General features: G+C 45.6%; 1 protein-coding gene across 3 annotated transcripts in view; it reads right to left on the bottom strand.

Annotated features, from left to right (window-relative positions):
• Positions 1-21035, bottom strand: part of ADAMTS17 (ADAM metallopeptidase with thrombospondin type 1 motif 17) — a 350376-nt gene that overhangs the window by 278603 nt on the left and 50738 nt on the right. For all 3 annotated transcript variants that reach the window (XM_079912255.1, XM_079912254.1, XM_079912256.1), the window contains one exon: positions 1536-1708. In XM_079912255.1, the coding sequence (XP_079768381.1) occupies positions 1536-1708 (173 nt within the window). The remainder of the gene's footprint in view (positions 1-1535; positions 1709-21035) is intronic.

The raw sequence follows: 21035 nt of genomic DNA on the forward strand, positions 1-21035 counted from the left end.
CCATCCTCTGCCTGGCCCCCAGGGACTGGCACTCCACTGGGCCATCTGTGGGCAGCTTCTCTTCTCCCCGATGTGCTCCACCTGGACATGGCTGGCCACGCCAACAGCTGCAGCTCCCAGCTGTGTGCCGATCAGCCCCAGTCTCTACTTCCAGCCAGGCCCTCCATCCTGAGCTCCCGTGGGGAACTCGAAGCCAGGCTGTCCAGACTAGAACTCCTCGCTGTGTCCCCAAATGCTCTCTTCCTTCTTTTCCCATCCAGTGGCCCACCATCCACCCAGCCACCCAGGTTATAGCCCAGGGGTCCCCTGGATTTCTCTCGCCTCCTCCTCCTGCCTCTCCAAGCCAGGCACCAAGTCCTGTGGGTCTTTCCTCCCAGCACATCCTCCTCTCTGCATGAATGCCTCCTCCATCCCCACTCCTGCCCCTTAGTTCACACCCTCTCTCCTCACACACTCCATTCCCAGTGCTCCTTCTTGCCCTTCTCACTCCAATCCACGCAAGTGCAGCTGCTGGGGTTGCTCTTCCAAACCTCTCTCCAGACATGTTTCTCCCCTCCCCGTCGGCGGCTCCGCTCCTAGGGATGCCTTACCCCCCGCCAACATCCTGACCCTATGCACGTCCCCACATTAAGGCTGCTCCACTCCCTACTGCAGCCACATCACACCACCTGCCCTCCCCCAGATGCAGCTCCTGCGGCATCCCCTGCATGACCTGCCACCGCTCCCCCATCTGGCAAACACAGTTGAAGGGTCAGCTCTTTCATGAAGCCTCCATGCTGTGGGGTGATCACTCCCCAGCCCTCCACCCAGCCCCCAGTGCTCCCTGCAGAGATGTCTACTGAAACACAGACACTCCACCCATCTGTGACACCACTGCCTCCTGAGGGAAGGACCAGGTCTTTTGGCATTTGTCCCCCTAGCAACTAACACAATGCCAGGAAGTCTTCAAAAATGCTTGTTAGGAGAGTGAATAGATGGGTGGAGTTGGGATGCACACAAACATCCTTCTGTGCAAACAACCACCTGCATCTAAAATCTGAGGCATGAGGTCCCTCCCCAACCTACCCACCAAGTGAAGGTCTCCCTCACTCCTCATTCAACAAATCAGATGTAGACATATGTTGCTTCCTTGGTTCCCTCAACTAGATAACCTCTCTTCCTTGCACACGACAAGCTCTGTTTTATATTAAAGTCTGATCTTGATTCCTCCTATGAGACTGTTGGCTCCTTAGATCAGGGACTGACTTAGTGTTGAATCCCCTTGGAGGGGCATTTACCCATAGAAAGGGTCTTGGGAGGCCTCTGGTGAGGAGTGCAGACAGACTCAGGCGCTGACCCCACACCAGCCCAGGCTGGCGAATCAGGCCTCTCCCTGGGGGCACCTCCCAGCCCCCTGTGCTCCATGTTGCCCAGGGGTCACAAGGCTGTGTATGTCCCCATCCCTCCCCGCCAGGAGAAGATGGCCAGCACCCACATGCAGAGTGCTCGTCCAAGAGGAAGCAAAACCCCTGGTCAGGCGCTGGTCCCGGACTCACCATGTTCATAACAGTGAGGATGAACCTCTGGGCGGCCTCGGCCCCATGGTACTGCACCATGTCAGCATCGGCCACCACCAGCGTCTCCACTGTGTGCTCGGTGGTCAGCCGGATGGCATTCCTCCGCTCCCGCCAGTCTCGTGACGGCCAGCCCCTCCTCGGCTTCTTCTTTTCTAGAAAACAATAGAGACATCTGTGCAGCCCTTTAGTGTATTGGCTTCCTGTCCATGCAGTGAACAGGCCTTCCATCAAGCCTCCCCAAGAGAATGGTCAGTCTTCCCCGGCCAGTGGCCAGGCCCAGCGTCCATGCCCTCTGCTGCCGAGGCTGAGCCTGCATGCCTGGGGGCCAGATGTCACGAGGGTCACACCCGCCCACTGTGGCAGCGATGGGGCAGATGGGGCCAAAGAGTACAGAATAGAAAACCTGTCCCTGCAGGGAACGGGGAGAACAGCACAGTCTGTGGAGGAAAAGGAAGCCTGGGCCCAGCGGGTAGGGTTAATGATACAGACCCCCAGGCTTTCTGAAAGCACCATGACCCACTGCTGGGCCAATGAGCAGGGCCTGGAAGAGGGCAGTCCAGAGACCACACTGAGAGTCACAAATAAGGAGTGACAAACTTTAGCAGGCACAAAAGCAGTATTTCAAAAAAAAAAAAAAAACAGGAAACACACATCCAGGCCAAGATTGGAGTTTGTTCTTTCCTTACCACAGGGAAGGTATTAGTAAACAGTAAGTAATTCTCCACTGACTCCCCTCAGATCAACTGATTTCCTAGAAGATCTTACTTGCTAAACAGCTATGGTCATTATTTTGAGCCCACGTCAGGATGTCTGGACGCTCAAAGCTGCCATGTGAGGACTGACACACAGATTTGTGGGTGCAAACGCCTCTGACTAACATCAAAGGTTGATATGAATAACGTGCACTTTCAGAATCCGAATGTGAATAGAAAGGCAGTTCCTTAATTTGATAGCGATTTTTTCCATCTTTATACCAGCTCACACGGAAGCCAGCTCTGCTACAACTTCCATGCAGTAAACCCAACCCTCATACAGTGACCCAAGCATTCCAGAACCAAAGATGCATGCTATAAGAAAAAACTGAACTATGGGTCATAGTGTACAAACAAGAATAGTCCGTGCAGTGAGACAAACTGAAAAACAATCTAAAATCCAACCACAGAGAAAGCCAACAATGGTAAAACAGCAGGCAGCCATGAAAAGTACAACTGTGAAGATTATTTAGTGATGTAGAGAGAAGCAGATATAAATCTACATATATGTCTTTTCAACCTGCAGGGTGGTTCCCTCCTCCCCAAAGCCAGGCCCACCTCCCATGGAGACTTCCAGGCCTCAGGAATCTAATTCGGGAAGGCAGGGTCTATTCTAAGATAAAAGGTAAGGTGTCAGATGGTACTGCCTTTGTACATGGCCAAAATGAAAGAGGCCCCTCTTTGAGGATCTCTCTCTGGACCTACACCCATATTCACCAACGGGTCGTCTCGGAACATGAGGAAGGTGGACCATGGGTGACCTCCAAATCCTGGGCTCAGCATGCCTGCCGGGTGCTCACTGCCTGGATCAGGCCAACCTGTCCATCTTGGAATTTGTGATGAGCCATGTCAGCCACATTTTAAAGCAGCAGAACTAAAGGGCCACCCAAGCAGGAGCTTTGCTATAACGAGCTCATCCACATTCTCCCAGGCGACCACAAGCCAAACTGTGCCTCAGCTCCTCCCAAAGTTGGGATTTATTGCCCATCTCTCAGCATCCCAACTCATGAACTCCTCTGCAGCTCTTCCCCACACTGGCTGCTTGTTTTCACACCATGTCTATATTTTCTGGTTCCTGTATGAAAAGAGCTGCATTTTTAGCAGAGTCTAAAGGATGCACTACTGACATTTCTCTGGAAGATGGCGAGCTTAAACACGTAAGAGGGGAGTACTAAGAAAGGTAGCCCAGCACGCCCCACCAGAGCAGCACATCACCCCCTGGACATTTCACACATCAAAATGATGCACTGGGCATCACCCTTTCAAGTAGAAACAAACAAGACCTGCCCCTCCCTCCCTGATGGACCTTGGAGAGCTAATAAACAGGGTATCATAAAGGGTAAAATGCTGCACGTTAACATATGCCCAGAACACTCAGTCACAGGTAAAACACAACAGTCAGGTGCTCTGTGGTTTTTAAAGGGTTTGCACTACAACTACCTCATCTGTCCCTTTCACTGCCCCCAGCCCCAGGCCCAGCACATGTTGCGAAATAAACACTCACTGAATGAATGTATGCTTGAGTGAGTGAATGACCGAATACATGGATGAATGAGAGAGTGAAATCCCTCTTTCCCACATAACAAAGCTGAAGTCAAGCACTGGGCAGGGGTAAATTTGGCCCTAGAACTCAGGCTTCACCCAGCAGCTCTGACTCTCCTGCTTGCATTGGCTTTGGGTGCGAACATGCTCCTCGCTGTTGCTGAACTTAAAACATGGGGATGGGAAAGGCCACAGAAAACTCAGCGGGAAAGGATGCTGTATACTGACTTGGCTGCTGCAGGGCCTGACCAGGAGAAGCAGCCTTCAGTGACGGCTCCTTCCGCTCAGATGGCCTCCACTCGCACCAGGCCCTTAAGCAACAGCAGCAACTACACAGCCAGCTCCCGGGCCATGTGTGCTCTTACCTGAGCCCCCCTCACCAAGGACTGCTAACTGGGGCTGTCACGCCACAACCACGCTAGGCTGGCTGGTGACCCCCACATACCCCAGGGCTCTGTCCTGTCCCAAGCACAAGAGGAGAGGCCCCAAGCCTCGATTCAGAGCCCCACTGCTAGGTGGGTTTCAGGAGATCAAAATTTTTCAGATTTCAAAAGGCAATGCGGTGCCCGGGCCACATACTGAATACCCACTCCAGTGAAGTCTAGGGCAACAAGCCCTCATCAAAGGCACCACTCTTTCTGCAGTGAAACAATAAAGGCTCAACAGTCTGTCCAAAAGCCTGGGTTGGGTAATAGCAGGTAAGAGACCGAGGACCTGCATTCCCTATCCCTGCAGGTGGGAACAGGGGTGGAAGGGGAGGGAAGCTCACCCTCCTCTTCTCTCCCTGCTCCCAGCAACACCTCCACCAGCAAAGCTCTAGAGCCATCACTTCTGATGGTTCTTCCTTTCCTACAGGGAAAACCGAATCATAATCTATTTTCACTTTTAATTCCATGAACTGCATAAATATACCCTAATAAACAAAGTTTCATCAATACAAATATTCACAGATTATAAGCATATTGAAAAGCAAGAAGAAAAACACCAATTTCATAATAACATGGGTGCTGGATTTAGACCTCACAGGAGAAGTCAAAGTTCAGGCCAGGCAGGCGTGCAGCCACCTGGGGGCCCTCCAACCTCACTCGGTCATTAGCTGTCTCCCTCCACTGTGGGAACAAGGGAGGCGGCCCTCACCCCACTGATGAGGACAGACCACAACCTGCAAGGCCCCAGGCCCTCTCCTGTTGTCACAGACACTGGGGATCATTCCCAAGTCCAGCCCAGCAGTTTCTTTTGCCAGCACATTGCTGGGGTTTGGTGCTGACTTGGTAGATTTTCAATCTCTGGCTTCATATTTTTCTTACATTTATTTTCCTTTTGCCTCAATTATCCATTAAAAAAGAAAACTGTGTGTGTTTATGCAAGTTACCCTGAATCTTGTTTGGAACAAGATGCGGGAGAGAAAAAGACAAGGAAGAAAACAATAGCATTCTAAATGTTGTACTTTTAGCATATTCAAATTATATATTACTTATTCTAAGAGTTTGGAGACTGATGAAAATGCTGAGCAAATACATAATTTCCTGTAGTTATTAGTTCTGCTCTTGGTAAAGTAAAAAATAAGCTTAGTTATGAACTGCCAAGCTCTATATAGTATAGATATTTCTTTAGTTTAACAACAATAGAGTATTTAGGTATTCACTAGGGAAAACCAATGCATAAATCACAAAATATTTGGTATGAGAGTTCAAACGGTAGAAGCCAGCCCTGAAATTACTCTACGTCCCGCTGCACAAGGAGGATCCTTGCATGTCTGATTCTATAATGTCATCACCAGAGAAGACCTCAGGTTACTCTTTGTGCCAAAGGAGCACTGCCAGCTGCAGAAGCAAATTAGAGGGAAAGCAGACATGGTGGAGGAAGTGGAGACAGCTTCCCAAGGGCACTGGGCTCTTCAGGCTGAGAAGACAAAGATGAGTCTCCATCACTAGGAACTAGGTAGCAGGTGTCAAACATGCTTACAGAGTCAACAGGGAGATGCAGACTTAACCTGAACTTGTCATTCAAGACAGAAAAATAAACATTTCCCACACACAGCACTCAAGGTCCAGATCAAGAACGTCCCCACCTGGGTACACTAGCACGGTGGACAACCAGAACCTGGGGAAGAGTCCAGAATCACGTATTCTTTTAGCTGCATTAACCATGGGTTTTCTCCAGCTCTCTAGTGGGCAGGACAAAGGCAAACCCATCAGAAGCCTCAAGTGATCCCTCAGTCCCTTCTATAACACTGAAGGACGGAAAATTAAAAACACTCATCAAAGGGAATTCCAAAGAAATTCCACTGCGTGTTCCAAGTCGGCAGCCTCAAGTGATCCCTCAGTCCGCAGGGGAGGGGGCAGTGAGAGCACCCAGAAGGACCAAGGGCCCAGCAGCCAACATAACAGGAGGGCAAGAGTGGGGCAGCAGAACCAAGAAAGGGGGATGACAGGTGGTCTGAGTTAGAAAGAAGAGGTGAGAGCACAGATGGTGACACTGGCTTCCGGAATAAGAGGGGTGCTGCTGGGCAGGCAGGGTCCCCTTGTTCACTCGGTGGCACAGCCCACCCAAGGCACAAGGGTCTACAGCTCCCCCGCCTGAACTGGCTGGGCTGCCATGCAGGACACGTGGATGGGACTTTTCTTTTTTCTGTACCTACCACATCGAAAACTAATTCAAAACTAGAAAACAGAAGTAGCCATGAGAACAGTAAAACCTCTCAGACCAGACTAAGCAGGAGACTGGAGCTCTGGGGTCCATGCAGCTTGCCCAAGTGACCGCCCCCCACCCCCGCCATGGCCCACTGCAGGTGGAGGACCTGGACAGCCAACTCTGAGGTGCTTGGAGTGCCCCCTGAATCCCCTGCTCCCCAGCAATCCTGCAAACTCCAAACTCCCATCCATGTTATAGTCTAACATGGGTCTATGCTCGCCTTCTGGGCTAGACTGTGAGCTTAAGGACCCAAACATCACCCTCTGGACCCACCAAAGCGCCGAGCACTGCCTGGTGCATAGTAGGAACATAACATTCGAGAATTACACTTAATTGAGTGAATTTTTTTAACTCTTTGAAATTCCTAATTAATAACAAGATTAAGTTTCAAGGAACTTAACCTAAATGTCCTAAAATTGAATTCTCACACAGTACTCCCTCCACCTAAGGAGGAGGGGACAACTCTAATTGTGAGGAGCCCAGCTGTGACATCCAACAGAGCTGGGTAGAGTCTGCTCGTGCTGGGGTGGCCAGGGGCAAGCTTCCTCATCTCTAAAACAAGGGGATAATTATTCTGCTCTCTTAGGGTGGATGTGGGGAAACTAACACAGGGTCAGGTATATAATAAGCACACTCAAATGATGCTGCTAGTCTTATTTCTATACTTATTATTACATTACTATTATTGCTGTTAACTACTAGGGTCTAAATGCTAATTTTTAAACTTTGCATGCATGACCCAGAACCAATAGTGGATTCTTTTTTTTTTTTTTTTTTTTGCGGTATGCAGGCCTCTCACTGTTGTGGCTTCTCCCTTTGCAGAGCACAGGCTCTGGACGCGCAGGCTCAGTGGCCACGGCTCACGGGTCTAGCTGCTCCGCGGCATGTGGGATCTTCCCGGACCGGAGCACGAACCCGTGTCCCCTGCATCAGCAGGCGGACTCTCAACCACTGCGCTACCAGGGAAGCCCATCTTGTATGCACCCTACAGGGTCTGATCAGGACCTCTAGTCTAGACACTCACCAATCAACTTGTTGTCTTCGACATTTCTTACTGGGTAGGGGCATGAAAGAGTTTCTCTAAGGACATCCTCAATCATGCAACAATAAGTTATAATTATACAAAAATATCAGTTTCAAGAGGAGTGGCTTATAACTCCTGCTCAACATCCCAATGTAACCTCCCAACATTCCAGAGGGCAGAATATTTTAATCATCAGAAATATGATAGAACACAAAACATGACTGTACATGAAATCAGCTATTTAAACCATGAAACATTAATGACATTTCACACAGGATAGAAGAATGGAAATCAAATGTTTCTCATTAAGATGGAAAACAGACAGTCACACTCCTTGGAGGAGAGACCGATTGTCGCCACAAGCGAGATTTCTGTGTACAGACACCCCCGCCATGGCCACACCAACCCATTTTCAAGGAACCAAAGCCACCGCTGCCACAGCATGAAAAATGGTAAGATGTGTGGTTTCAACTGCATGTCCAATAGCCCCACTATCTTTTGTCTTTAACTCTCCCAAAATAAGCAGCCATGAGATGTAATAAAAATACCTTCAGGGTGGGAGTTGGGAACTCTGAAAATTCACCTGGGCCTGATCTTGATGCCGTTGAAAGTGCCACTTAACAGAAAGGTATCCATTTCCTGTGCACCAGTTATTTGCCCTTTTTCTCCCAGCCCTCTCTTCTGTGCTCCACTCTGGGGTTGGGGGCCTGTAAACTATTTCCTGGACTCCCTTGCTAGCTGGCTTCCTGTTCAGCTCTGCCAACAGGGGGCGCCGTAGGGAGACTGGAAGGCAGGAGATGGGGAGAATGGGCTCCTGTGTTTCAGCTCAGGGTGGCATTGTTCCAGCAGTATTGGGTAGCTGTGTCTCTAGCCTCCAGCTCCTGGGGAACTCCCAGACAAGCCTCCTCATCTCCCTCAGAGGTACATCCATAGAGACACCTGCTTGGCTGTACCTCATTGGTGGTCTGATGTCCCTCACAGGTCTGAGCCCAAGCCCCACAGACCACTGCTGCAAGCTCTGTGGTCTTGGAAATGCCACCTTTTCTCTTTTCTTTCCCCAGCCCTGGGGTGATAGCTATTACCTGGGTTACCTCAGCTCCACTTTTGCTCATTCAGACTTTGACACTGAAGTAACCAATTCCCTGTGTTAAATCTCATAATTAGAAATACCTAGCACAGTTTCTGTTTTCCTAACTAGACACAAACTGATATAGCCTAAAATGAGAGGGTCAGTCCTAGAACTAATTCCTATATTTCATTCAAGCTTCAAGGACTCCTCCCAGTTCTAGAAATAAGGATTTATTTCTTCACCATGGAAATATTAAGATATTGGATATGCACTTCCACACTGCAGAACCCTGCCATAGACAGGAATGCTGCCCTTCATTCTGAGTCATCTTTAACGAAAACCAATCAATGGGGTGCCCTGTGAAGGAAATGCAAGCATCAGTGTGTGCCATAGATTTCCCAACAACCTATCACTGCCACATCCAAAGACCCAAGGACAGCACCTTACAGATTCATAGTCAACATGGGGAAAGTACTGGAGGAGGAAGCATGAACAACAAGTCTCGTTTTTAAGTTTGCACACACACAGACAAACAACATGCTTTCCAAGAAAATTATCAGGTCCAAAAAAACTATTTTCTGATCACTTTTATTTTCTTCAACCAAAGGGTCTGCTTATTTAAAAACAAACAAACAAAAAACTACCTTTTCAACTAGAAACGATGGTTCCACATGTGCAGAAGCACTCCCAGCCAGGTGAACTTTTGGCAGCTGCATAAATCCAATATCCTTGAAAAATAATGGCCTTCTCTCTCTTTTTTTTTTTAAAAGGAAAAAAATAAGTTTTGCGCTCCAAGTATGAATTCTTTAAATAACTTCCCCCAAGGCCAAGTCACTTTTATAAAAGGCATATTTTTTTCATGTAAATTCCTTACAAAGAAAGGTGGAAAATAGGGTTTTTTGTGGTTAAGATGCTGAATGAAGAACTGATCAACCTTGGAGTCCAAAATCAGTCCCTTCATTAGGCAGGAGGTGTCCCACACACACCCCCACCCTGGGAGGCAGCAGGACCAGGGGTAAGAAGGCTGAGCTGGCCCTGCCAGACCTTTCCACCCATGGTCAGAGCCACGTGGGCACCAAGCAACCAGGCACTACTGTCTGTGGGTGAGGTGGGAAGATACTCATTTGGTCACCAAATATTGAATTGTGAAGATACTCATTTGGTCACCAAATATTGAATTGTGAAGATACTCATTTGGTCAACAAATATTGAATTGTGAACCTACTATGTGCTAGGTAATGTAGGTGACCACCTAGGAGGAATAAACATTAATCAAATGAACAAATGAATATATAAAAATTACAAATATAACAAATGTTTGCAAGAAAGAATAGATAATACTATGACAGGATAAAAAGAAGGGGGTTCCAATTTAGATTGGGTTCCATCAGGAAGTGACACTAGGGCCAAGATTAGGAAGATAAGCAACAGTTAATCAGTGGCAGTGAGAAGAGAGGAGATGGGAGCAGTCCAGGCAGTGGGGACAGCAGGTACATAGGCCCTGGGGACAGAAGAAGGCATGGCATGTTCTAGAAACCACAGGGATCCAAGAGAGAGTGTGGCTGGCCAAGAGGCTTGAGCAATAAGGCAGGGGCACACTTGAAGGGTCAAATGCAATGTGCTCAGGGTTTTCTTCTTTAACCCCAGAGCAGTGGGAAGCCATCTAGGGCTTGTGTTTCCAATGTGTCACCCTGGCTGTTATGGGTAGAACAGATTCCAGGGGGACATGGAAGTGGGGACACTAGTTGGATGACCACTACAGGAGCTCAGGTACATAGGGACCACAGCTAGACAAAGGGGGCAACTGCCGGTGAAAGGAAGCAAATAGATTCAGTAGGTACTTAGAAGGTGAGACCAAGAATACTGGGGATATTTGGGTGGGTAAAGAAGGGCTATCAAGGATAACTCCTGGTTTGTATGGTTGTGCTAACCACTGAATTAGGGACCCCTGGAACAGGGCCAGGTGTGAAAAAAAAAGCACTGCAAGTTTTGGCCTTGTTAGTTTCAGGTGCTTTTAAAGTACCCAAGTGGAGAGGTCAAGTTGGCTGTCGAGTGTGCAGACTTGGCGCTCAAAAGCAAAGGCGAGATCAGAGATAGGCATCTAGGAAGCAACGATCCCAGACCGATCCTTCCGGGACCTCCAAACTGCATGACTGGAGAGAAGAAACGGAACCAAGCGGGGGGCGGATGGCGAGGTGCAGGGAAAGCAGAGCACAGCGTCACAAGAGCAGGGAAAATAAAGTCTCAGGAGGAGGGGCTGCTCAGCTCCTCCAGCACAGCAGAGGGCCAGGTCCAGACCCAGGTGGGTCTTACGGAGAGTGCTGCTGAGGACAAGGGAGCGGACACCAGGCCAGGGAAGGGAAAAAAGTGAGAGGTGAGGAAATGGTACAGACTTTGGTGAGGTCTGGGGAGGAGAGAAACAGGAACACTGCTGGAAAATACTAGAATTGAAGGAAGCTTGAGATGGAAAAAACTCACACATCCAATAAGAAAACCCAGGCCCACGGAAGACTGCCATCTTCACTCGGTTTCTACCACTCTCCCTGTCCAGTCACAGACTGCCAGCAAGGAAGAACAAGGCTTCTAATACGCCCACCTCACACCAACTGAGAAAAGACGATAATTGTTCAACAGGTGCCAGTCAAACCCTGAATCTGTGGCTGGCCGGGTGCTGGGTGCTCCCCTCAAGGGAGGGAGAGAAGCATGTAAAACTTTAACAGTCCTATAAATACCCCACAGATGAAAGAACCGTCAAGGAAACAGCCCAGACTCCTAGGGAAAGCAGGCTTCCAACTGGAAGGAGAGAAGGAAGAAAAGCACTATTCATTGTATCAGGAAAGGGCAGAGCTGTACAACCAGAAAAAAAGAAGCAGGAAAAATGGAAAATGCAAGGTAGCACCATCTAACAAAGACGCTGGGCCTATTCCAGTAAGAATGTTTCACACTGGCTGTCATAGGGTTCCCTGAAGGTAAGGCAGATGGCTGTGTTTTCTGGTTTATTTCACATCAGTCTAAAACCTTGTCTCAACCTCTATTAAATATTAAATGTTTCCCGTAAAAGATACTGCATTAGTCAGCTAGGGTTGCCATTACAAAGTAACAGACTGGGTGGCTTAAACAACAGATATTTATTTCTTCACAGTTCTGGAGACTAGAAGCCAAGATTGAGGTGTCGGCAGGGTTGGTTTCTTCTGAGGCCTCTCTTCCTGATTTGCAGATGGCTGCCTTCTGTCTTCATCTTCACAGACCTTCCCTCTTTACCCATCTAAGTCCAAATTTCCTCTTCTTACAAGGACTCCCTAATGACCTCATTTAACTATAATCCCTTCTTTAAAGGCCCTATTTCCAAACACATTCCTAGTCTGAGGTGCTGGGGGTTAGAACTTCAACACAGAGATTAGTGGGGACACATTTTAGTCCATAACAGATGCCCATCTTCTTTCTTGCCTTAAGAAGTGTGGACTGGGCAGGTCACCTTCACATGAGTTGAAGTGTGTATAGCCACATAGTCAGGACAATCAGGACAACGTGTGATTCCCAGAAAGAACAGTCATCTCAGAGGTCCATCAAGATACATTTGGCAAATTCAAGAAAACAAATGCAAATGTTTGGAATTATCATGTGCTTCTCACCACCATTTTTCAGTTAAGTCTATTGCTGAAAGATTACACTAGCCTACTGGAGCTTGATGATTCTATCTTCTAAATTGATGGAAGAGAAAAAAAGAACATCCCCCAAATACATAGCTTGGAGAGAGAAATTAATTAACGTGCCATGTTTCGGCCAGAGCAAGACGGGACAAACAAAAGCCTGAAAAGAAATCAACTTGTCTTCTGCACCTGGAATCCCCCACAGGGTTCCTGGATATTGTTTCTTTTGACAGATGGTCTTTCATCTTTGGCAAAGAAGTACAAGAAACTTCAGACAGCGCAGATATTCCTCCATCTTTGCAAGGAGGGCAGGCCATATCTTTGGACCAGGAACTCTTCATTGCTTCAACACAAAACTAAAATATAGGTGAAGGCTTCTTCCTTCCACCCCTCCCCTGATACCCGATAGTGCTCAGCATAGCCTCGGGTCGTGGGCTATACATCTCCACAAGTATCTGGGTTTTGAGGGTGGGGACTGCCCTTCTCGCCTCTGTATCTCCCACACTGAGCAGGGTGGTATGTACGTAGTTGGCATTCAGTCATTATTTTTGAATGTGTAAGTGAATGAGAGAATGAAGTCCATAAACAAGGAACAAAAGGATCAAAAAATCCTTTACCCTCTTTTTAGAAGCTTAGGGAAAACAAATTTATGGTTCTGTCTTGGATGTCAGGGGTTCTTCCAAATATATTGGATGCCCACATATTTCCAGAGCAGTTAACAATCAGACATCCTTCACTCCTCCAAAGGCCCCTTGAGTTTCACAGAAGCCCAAGATGTCCCCTAACAAATGGAGAGAGAGCTCAAATAACCCACCAGCAGACCTAGAGGTGGTAAAATAAGTCAAGTGCTCCTCTTTTGGCCTAGATCCAGTCACCAGACTATGACTCTTTCCCAAAGAACCCCCTTCCCGAATGCCGAGGACACTCCAGGGCCAAAGAACCTGCCCAGAAAGGCACATTCATCTGAGCATGGCTGCAGTTCTCCTGACACCCTTACTAGTGGGGGTCCCAAACTTCCAATGTCCCCACTGGGTCACCAAGAGGTGAGTGGTTCCTTTATGGCACGTCAGCCATTCCTTGGACTTCCACATGTAAAGTAGCCTTGGGCTCCACCAGGATGAGCAAACCAGTCAAACGGCAGAGGGAATGGAAACCCTCGTTATGCCAACTCGCAAATTCACTAAGACCCCCCACTCCCAATTTCCTGTGGCCTCCCTCTGTCGTCCTGTGGCTTCCCCTAAAGTCCAAGTAGGGAGCAACCACATAATCACACTGGCCTTCATGAGTTCAAGCACTGAAACTCCTCCCCACACCCTGGCCTCTGAACATGGAATAGCTCCATTTGGTAAATTCTTTTCCAAACAGCCACCTGACTGACTTGTCCTCACAACTCAAATGCCGTTTCCTCAATGAGGATGTCCTTGGACCCCTTCACCTAAGTCACCAGAGCACACTTCTTTTTTCCTTGGAGCACTTAACCACAATTTGAAATAATTTAACTGCTCTGTGTTTAATAACAGTCTCTTCCACTCTACAGGAAGCTGTGAGAACAGGAATCATGCCAGTTTATTCATCGCTCCATACCTAGTGCCTAGCACATAGTAGATGTTCAGTAAATAGTTTTTTTGAGGGGAGAGTGGTCTTACCACAACCTCATTTTATTTTATTTACTTTCATTTATTTTTTAAACTTAATTGAAGTATAGTTGATTTACAACGTTGTGTTAGTTTCAGGTGCACAGAAAAGTGATTTAGTCATACATACACATGTATTCATTCTTTTTCAGGTTCTTTTCTCATATAGGTTATCACAGAATACTGAGTAGAGTTCCCTGTGCTATACAGTTAAGTCTTGTTGGTTATCTTACATATAGTAGTGCGTGTACGTTAATTCCAAGCTCCTAATTTAAGCCTCCCTGCCATGTTTCGCCTTTGGTAATCATAAGTTTGTTTCTGATACCTGTAAGTCTGTTTCTGTTTTGTAAATAAGCTCATTTGTTTCTTTTCTTAAAATTAGATGGAATGCTTCATGAATTTGTGTGTCATCCTTACACAGGGGCCATGCTACTCTTCTCTGTATTGTTCCAATTTTAGTACATGTGCTGCTAACACAAGCACTAAAGAGTTTTAAAATAAGTGAAAGAAGAAATGGAAGAATATTAGACTTCTGTAGTACTATGATAAGTATTTCCTCGATTTTATCACTTTTTTTTTTTTGCGGTACGTGGGCCTCTCACTGTTGTGGCCTCTCCCGTTGCGGAGTACAGGCTCTGGATGCGCAGGCTCAGCAGCCATGGCTCACGGGCCCAGCCGCTCCGCGGCATGTGGGATCTTCCCGGACTGGAGCACGAACCTGTGTCCCCTGCATCGGCAGGCAGACTCTCAACCACTGCGCCACCAGGGAAGCCCCCATCACCTTTTAATTGTATTTGATGTTTAAATCTTTACCCATGCTTTTACCATAACTTTTTGGTGTCATTTCTGAGTCTCTGTCATTGAATAGAGGGTTTTAATGCCTTTATATTTATTATAAAAATGATAATTTTTTATCTTCTGTCATGTTTTTAGTTCCTTTTCTCTATTTTCCTATGTGAGCTATATTTCACTGAGTTTATCATCTCCAGTACTTAGGAAGAAATTCTACAATAAGCTATCCTTACAATCTTAGGAAACATTCTTTCCATGTCAAGAACATAGTAGAACTTTGGCTTTCCCTTTGGGCAGAGAAGAATTTAACATCCCTTTTTTCTCCCAGATTCCTTTCCACTTTTCTTTTCTTTCTTTCTTTCTTTCTTTCTTTCTTTCTTTCTTTCTTTATGGCTGCGTTGGGTCTTCGTTGCTGTGTGTGGGCTTTCTCTAGTTGCTGTGAGTGGGGGATACTCTTTGTTGCGGTGTGCAGGCTTCTCATTGTGGTGGCTTGTCTTGTTGCAGAGCATGGGCTCTAGATGCGCAGGCTTCAGTAGCTGTGGCACACAAGCTCAGCAGTTGTGGCTCATGGGCTCTAGAGAGCAGGCTCAGTAGTTATGGTGCATGGGCTTAGTTATTCCACGGCATGTGGGATCTTCCCGAACCAGGGGTCAAATCCATGTCCCCTGCATTGGCAGATGGATTCTTAACCACTGTGCCACCAGGGAAGTCCCCCACTTTTCTGATTTGAAAATATTTCTTAAATTTGAGGTACAGAATATTATTAAAGTACTTTATATTTTACACCTTTCCTTACTTTTTACAACAGCTTTATTGAGATATGATTCACATACCATACAATTCATCCATTTTAAGGATACAATTCAATAGCTTTTGGTATATTCTCAGAGTTGCACAACCATGATGACACAAATAGACCATTTTTATCACCCAAAATGAAACATTATACCCATTAGCAACCACTTCCCATTTCGTCCTCTACCACCCCCGCCCTACGAAATCACTAGTTACTTTCTGTCTCCATAGGTTTGCCTATTCTGAACATTTCATATAAATAGAATCATTTAATATGTGGTCTTTTGTTTCTAGCTTCTTTCTCTTATGAAAATATTTTCAAGGTTCATCCATCCAGCATGTATCTGTACTTTATTCCTTTTTGTTGCCAAATAAGATTCCATTGCATGGAATACCACTTTGTTTTCCATTCATCAGTTGATGGACATTTGGGTTGTTTTCATATTTTGGCTATTGTGACTAATGCTCCTATGAACATTCATGTATAAGTTTTTATGTGAATAAATGTTTTAATTTCTCTTGGGTGTATACCTTGGAGTAGAATTGCTAGGTCATGTCGTAACCCTTTGCTTAAACTTTTGAGGAACTGCCAACCTGTTCTTCAAGTGTCTGTACCATTTTATATTCCCAGCAGCACCATATGAGGGTTCTAATTTCTCTACATTTCCACCAACACTTGTTATTGTCCATCTTTTTTATTTTAATTATCCAAGTGGGTACGAAATGGTATCTCACTGTGGTTTTGATTTGCATTCCTCTGGTGTCTAATAATGCTGAGCATTTTTTCATGTGATCATTGGCCAATTATATGTATATTCTTCAGAGAACTATCTTTTCAAGTCCTTTGTCTACTTTTCAATTGAGTTGTCTTTTTATAGTTGAATTATAGGATATATCCCAGATACAAGTCCCTCATCAGATATATGATTTGGAGAAATTTTCTTTTATCATGTGAGTTATCCTTTAACTTTCTTGATGGTATCCTTTGAAGCACAAAATATTTTAACTTTGATTAAATCCAATTTATCTTTATTTTCTTTGGTTGCTTGTGTTTTTGATATCATTCATATCTAAGAAACCGTTGCCTAATTCAAGGTCATAAAGATTTATTCCTATATTTTCTTCTAGGACCATGATAGTTTTAGCCCTTACATTTAAGGGAAGGTCTTTGATCTTCCCTTAACTTTTTAATTATTGCTTTCCATTTGGAACTGTATTTGCATCAATTAGTTAGGCTTAACTCTGTTAAACCAGTTTCAATCATCCACATCAACTCTTTATATCATGCCCTCCCTATTTCTAATCTTTTAATTTTGCTTCAGCTCATAATCAACTGCAATTATGTTTTAAAGAAATCCTTCCTAGAAGGACAAGCAGGGTGTCTGGTTTCTAACCTCTTACATATCTAAGAGCATCAGGTGCCCTCACAGGTGAACAACAAATTGTCTGAGTGTCATATTCTTGGAGCACAGTCACTTTTTTTTTTTTAATAAATTTATTTATTTATTTTTGGCTGCACTGGGTCTTCGTTGCTGCACGTGGGTTTTCTCTAGTTGTGGCGAGCAGGGGCTACTCTTCGCTGCGGTACGTGGGCTTCTCATTGCGGCGTCTTCTCTTGTTGCAGAGCACAGGCTCTAGGCACGTGGGTTTCAGTAGTTGCAACATGCAGGCTCAGTAGTTGTGGCTCATGAGTTCTAGAGTGCAGGCTCAGTAGTTGTGGTGCACAGGCTTAGTTGCTCCACAGCATGTGGGATCTTCCCAGACCAGGGCTCGAACCTGTGTCCCATGCATTGGCAGGCGGATTCTTAACCACTGCGCCACCAGGGAAGACTGCACAGTCACTTCTTGTCCCAACACTGCAGTCCTGGCTCCACTGTCTTCTAGGACTTAGTATCATGGACAACTCAGGCCTGCCAGATTTTTGTTTCTTTTAAGTAACCTGTTTTGTCTGCTTGAATACTGGTATAACTTTTCCTATTATTCTTATAATTCACAAATTTTGCCAGAATAAATAACTGTGGGCCTATGTATATGAATTTTGATCAAAACACAGTAAGCCTTTTATCTGGTAAACTGAGATTTTTTTAAACCTTCCAGAAAGTCTTCATTCATTAAAAATCTTTGATGAATGCCCCTATCCTAACTTGAGCAGAGGCGTTCCTTCTACAGAGATTCTAAAATTGGACTTACATTTTCTGTACCCCATTTCTATCACTTCCTTTCTCACCACTCTATTCTTTCCTTCCTTTGCCCCCAAAGAAGCATGTCACATTTATTCTCTACATCACTAATTCAAATGTGTAATGTTGTTTCAATTCCGTAGTGCCTCCCTTGTAGATTTTAATTCTGCTACAGCAAACGAGTTTTATAAGCTTTCATTATCTCACCAGTTCCCTTTTAAGTTTACTGTTTTTACATCTCATTCTGCAGTTCTTATGGCTTTTGCTTCTTAAAGTCCTATCTTCTTTTTTTATGACTTCTGACATCTGTTTAGGTCCAAATGTTCTCTTTTTTATTGAAGTATAGTAGATTTACAGTATTGTGTAGTTACAGGTGTACAGCAAAGTGATTCAGTTATATATATGTATTTTCAGATTATTTTCCATTATAGATTATTATAAGGTATTGAATATAGTTCCCTGTGCTATACAGTAAATCCTTGTTGCTTACCTATTTTATATATAGTAGTGTGTATATGTTAATCCCATAATTTATCCCTCCCCACCTTTCCCCTTTGGTAACCATAAGTTTGTTTTCTAAGTCTGTGAGTCTGTTTCTGTTTTGTAAATAAAATCATTTGTATTATTTTTTAGATTCCACATATAAGTGATATCATACAATATTTGTCCTTCTGTCTGACTTACTTCATTTAGTATGATAATGTATGATAATGTCTAGGTCCATCCATGTTGCTGCAAATGGCAATGTTTCACTTTTTATGGATGAGGAATATTCCATTGTATACATACACCACACCTTCTTTATCCATTCACCTGTTGATGGACACTTAGGTTGCTTCCATGTCTTGGCTATTAGAAATAGTGCTACTATTAACATTGGGGGGCATGTATCTTTTCAAATTAGAGTTTTCATCTTTTCTGGATATATGCCCAGGAGTGGGATCACTGGATCACATGGTAGTTCTGTTTTTATTTTTTTAAGGAAACTCCATACTGTTTTCCATAGTAAAGCCTTATCTTCTTACATCCCATTAGGATACCGGTTTTCTAAAATTTGTTCTGGTCCTGAAATAAACCCTTTCCAAAGATATGTTTTCTCTGCATATCCTTTCCCTTATAGGCTATAGTATTTGAGCTCAGACCCTCAAATGGGTTTTCTGTACATACTCAAATTGCAGTGAGGAGAGGTCTACCTAAAGCCAGCACCAAGACTTGGGTGAACAGGTCTCCCTTGATCACAACAGTCAGCATCCCATCTCAGACCTGCTACTAGAGGACAGGCAGACAAGCACGATGTTCAGTAGGCATCTGTGTAGTCGGCTCTACCAGGCTGTGGTGGGATCCTGTACCTCCCCAGGGAGCAGTACTGTACATTCTGAACTGACGGGACACTTAAATAGGGATCTACAGGCCTGCTTCTGTCCACAGGGCAATGCTAGATACAAAGTACCAGCAACATACCTCCCGCCATACCTCCCTCCAGGGCTGCCCTGGAGTTAGCTGTAGAATGGCTATAAAACAATGGCTAATGCCAAACCAAGAGGAACAGCCAGCAAGTTTCCTAAGTATCATAAATCTTCTAAAATTCAAAGCCAAGGACAAACAAGAGATGGGAAAATATTTCTTCCGGCTCTCTTTCAGACAGGTAGGATTTGGCCACTCTGAAAAGCCCACTGACTACCCTTACCAATCCAGGTCCACTGTTCTTTATAGTTAGTGGAAAGTCCTTGCCAATTCTGACAACAGTTTGACTATCTCCTTCATTTTTCTAAATATGTTTTTGCCTTTTTCTGTCTTCGTACGGGTTGTAGTGGAAGGACTGCTTGGTAGTTGCAGGGTGAAACCCGAGGCCATGCTGTAAGCATGCTTTGCAATGCGCGCAGTGCCCTTGTCATCCAGAGATTAATAAGAGAGCATTTCTATGGCCTCCTAATCTGAATGTGTCACCACATCCTGGGTGATTTATTTTAATCTGCTGCCACTGGTCTCCTATAACAAACTCATTTGGACTGTCCTAAGCTCTGTAGCACAGTCTTTACAAGAAGCTCAATGAGCCATAAGTCCACCAACCTCAGCATTCAATTCCTGAGAGACAACGTTCCCACATGGCAAGTCCAGACACTGACAACATGTTGGGAGCTGAGATGCCCCAGTACCTCCTCAGGATATTCAGAGGAGTCACACGCTCTCTCTTTTTATGGTACTGCTCTGCCCTATCTTTTAGAGACAGGATAGCCCCTTCACCTCCTCCCTCCCCCACCTTCTTGTCCTTTTCACCCATATTTATTGCACGTCCTTTCTGAGCCAGGCTCACATCACTTCTGCTCTGATCCTGGCACACCTGAGCCAACCAGTCACTGCACAAGACTGGCTCGTACTGAGTGGCCCTTGGGCCATCCTGTTGTGAGAGGATGCCTCCCTCCATGAGGTGCATGGTCAGTTTCTTTGTCTGATATGATTCCAGTTACTGCATCCCTGGAAACCAGACCCATCACACTGATTTTCTGCTCTAGAAGCCTGTAAGGGCAGACCAACATAAAGTCACCAGCCCAGCAAGCCATCTTCCAGGGCAAATTCTGCCACCATAGAATCCTGATCACTTGTAGCAGGATTCTGACCTATGGGGACCACACTGCATCATCAATCAGTACAGTGGTCTGAGATCAGCTCTGGATATGCCTTTGATTTGAAATCATATCTGCCTACACATGCCCAGCAGGAGCTTTGGACAGGGCACCAGCAGCTACATAAGCCCACCAGTTGTGGCCCTGATCCCATCACAGGTCAACTCACTCCCTGCCTGGATGCTGCATGAGAGAAGATTAAAGTTCAGCCAGAGGAATCCAGAGGTCAGCTGCTACTGCCATGACCAACTTGTTTCCCAGCTCTGGGAATAACACCAATTAGTTTTCTTTCTGGAATGTCCCCTTTCAGGGCCAATTACCCTGGTCAGCATTAGAAAAAACCCACACTCCCTGTCACGCCCAACAGTAGGCCTCTCTTGCTTTGAGAAGTCTTCAAGGAATCTTAGATCATAGACTGCACTTCCAGAAGATCCATTTCAATGCTGCCCAATTTCAGTCAATCACCTTCACAACTATGCTGCCACGGCAAGCTAACCTCAGATTTCTAGAGTTCCTGCCACAGCATGAAAGAGCCATTTTATGACAACTGTGGTTCCCGAACTGACCACTTTTCTCTTGCAGCCCATGAGTTCCACTTTCAGGACAAGAGTGAAAACTGACATTTGAGCCACTACTCTCTCATTCCTTCCCTTCCTAGCTCAGATTGATGGAAGCTCCACTCCAGATGAACATGACAAAGAAGCAGAGCTCCTCCTCCCCTCA

The sequence above is a fragment of the Stenella coeruleoalba genome (assembly GCF_951394435.1).
Source record: "Stenella coeruleoalba genome assembly, chromosome: 2".
NCBI classification, from domain to species: Eukaryota; Metazoa; Chordata; class Mammalia; order Artiodactyla; family Delphinidae; genus Stenella; species Stenella coeruleoalba.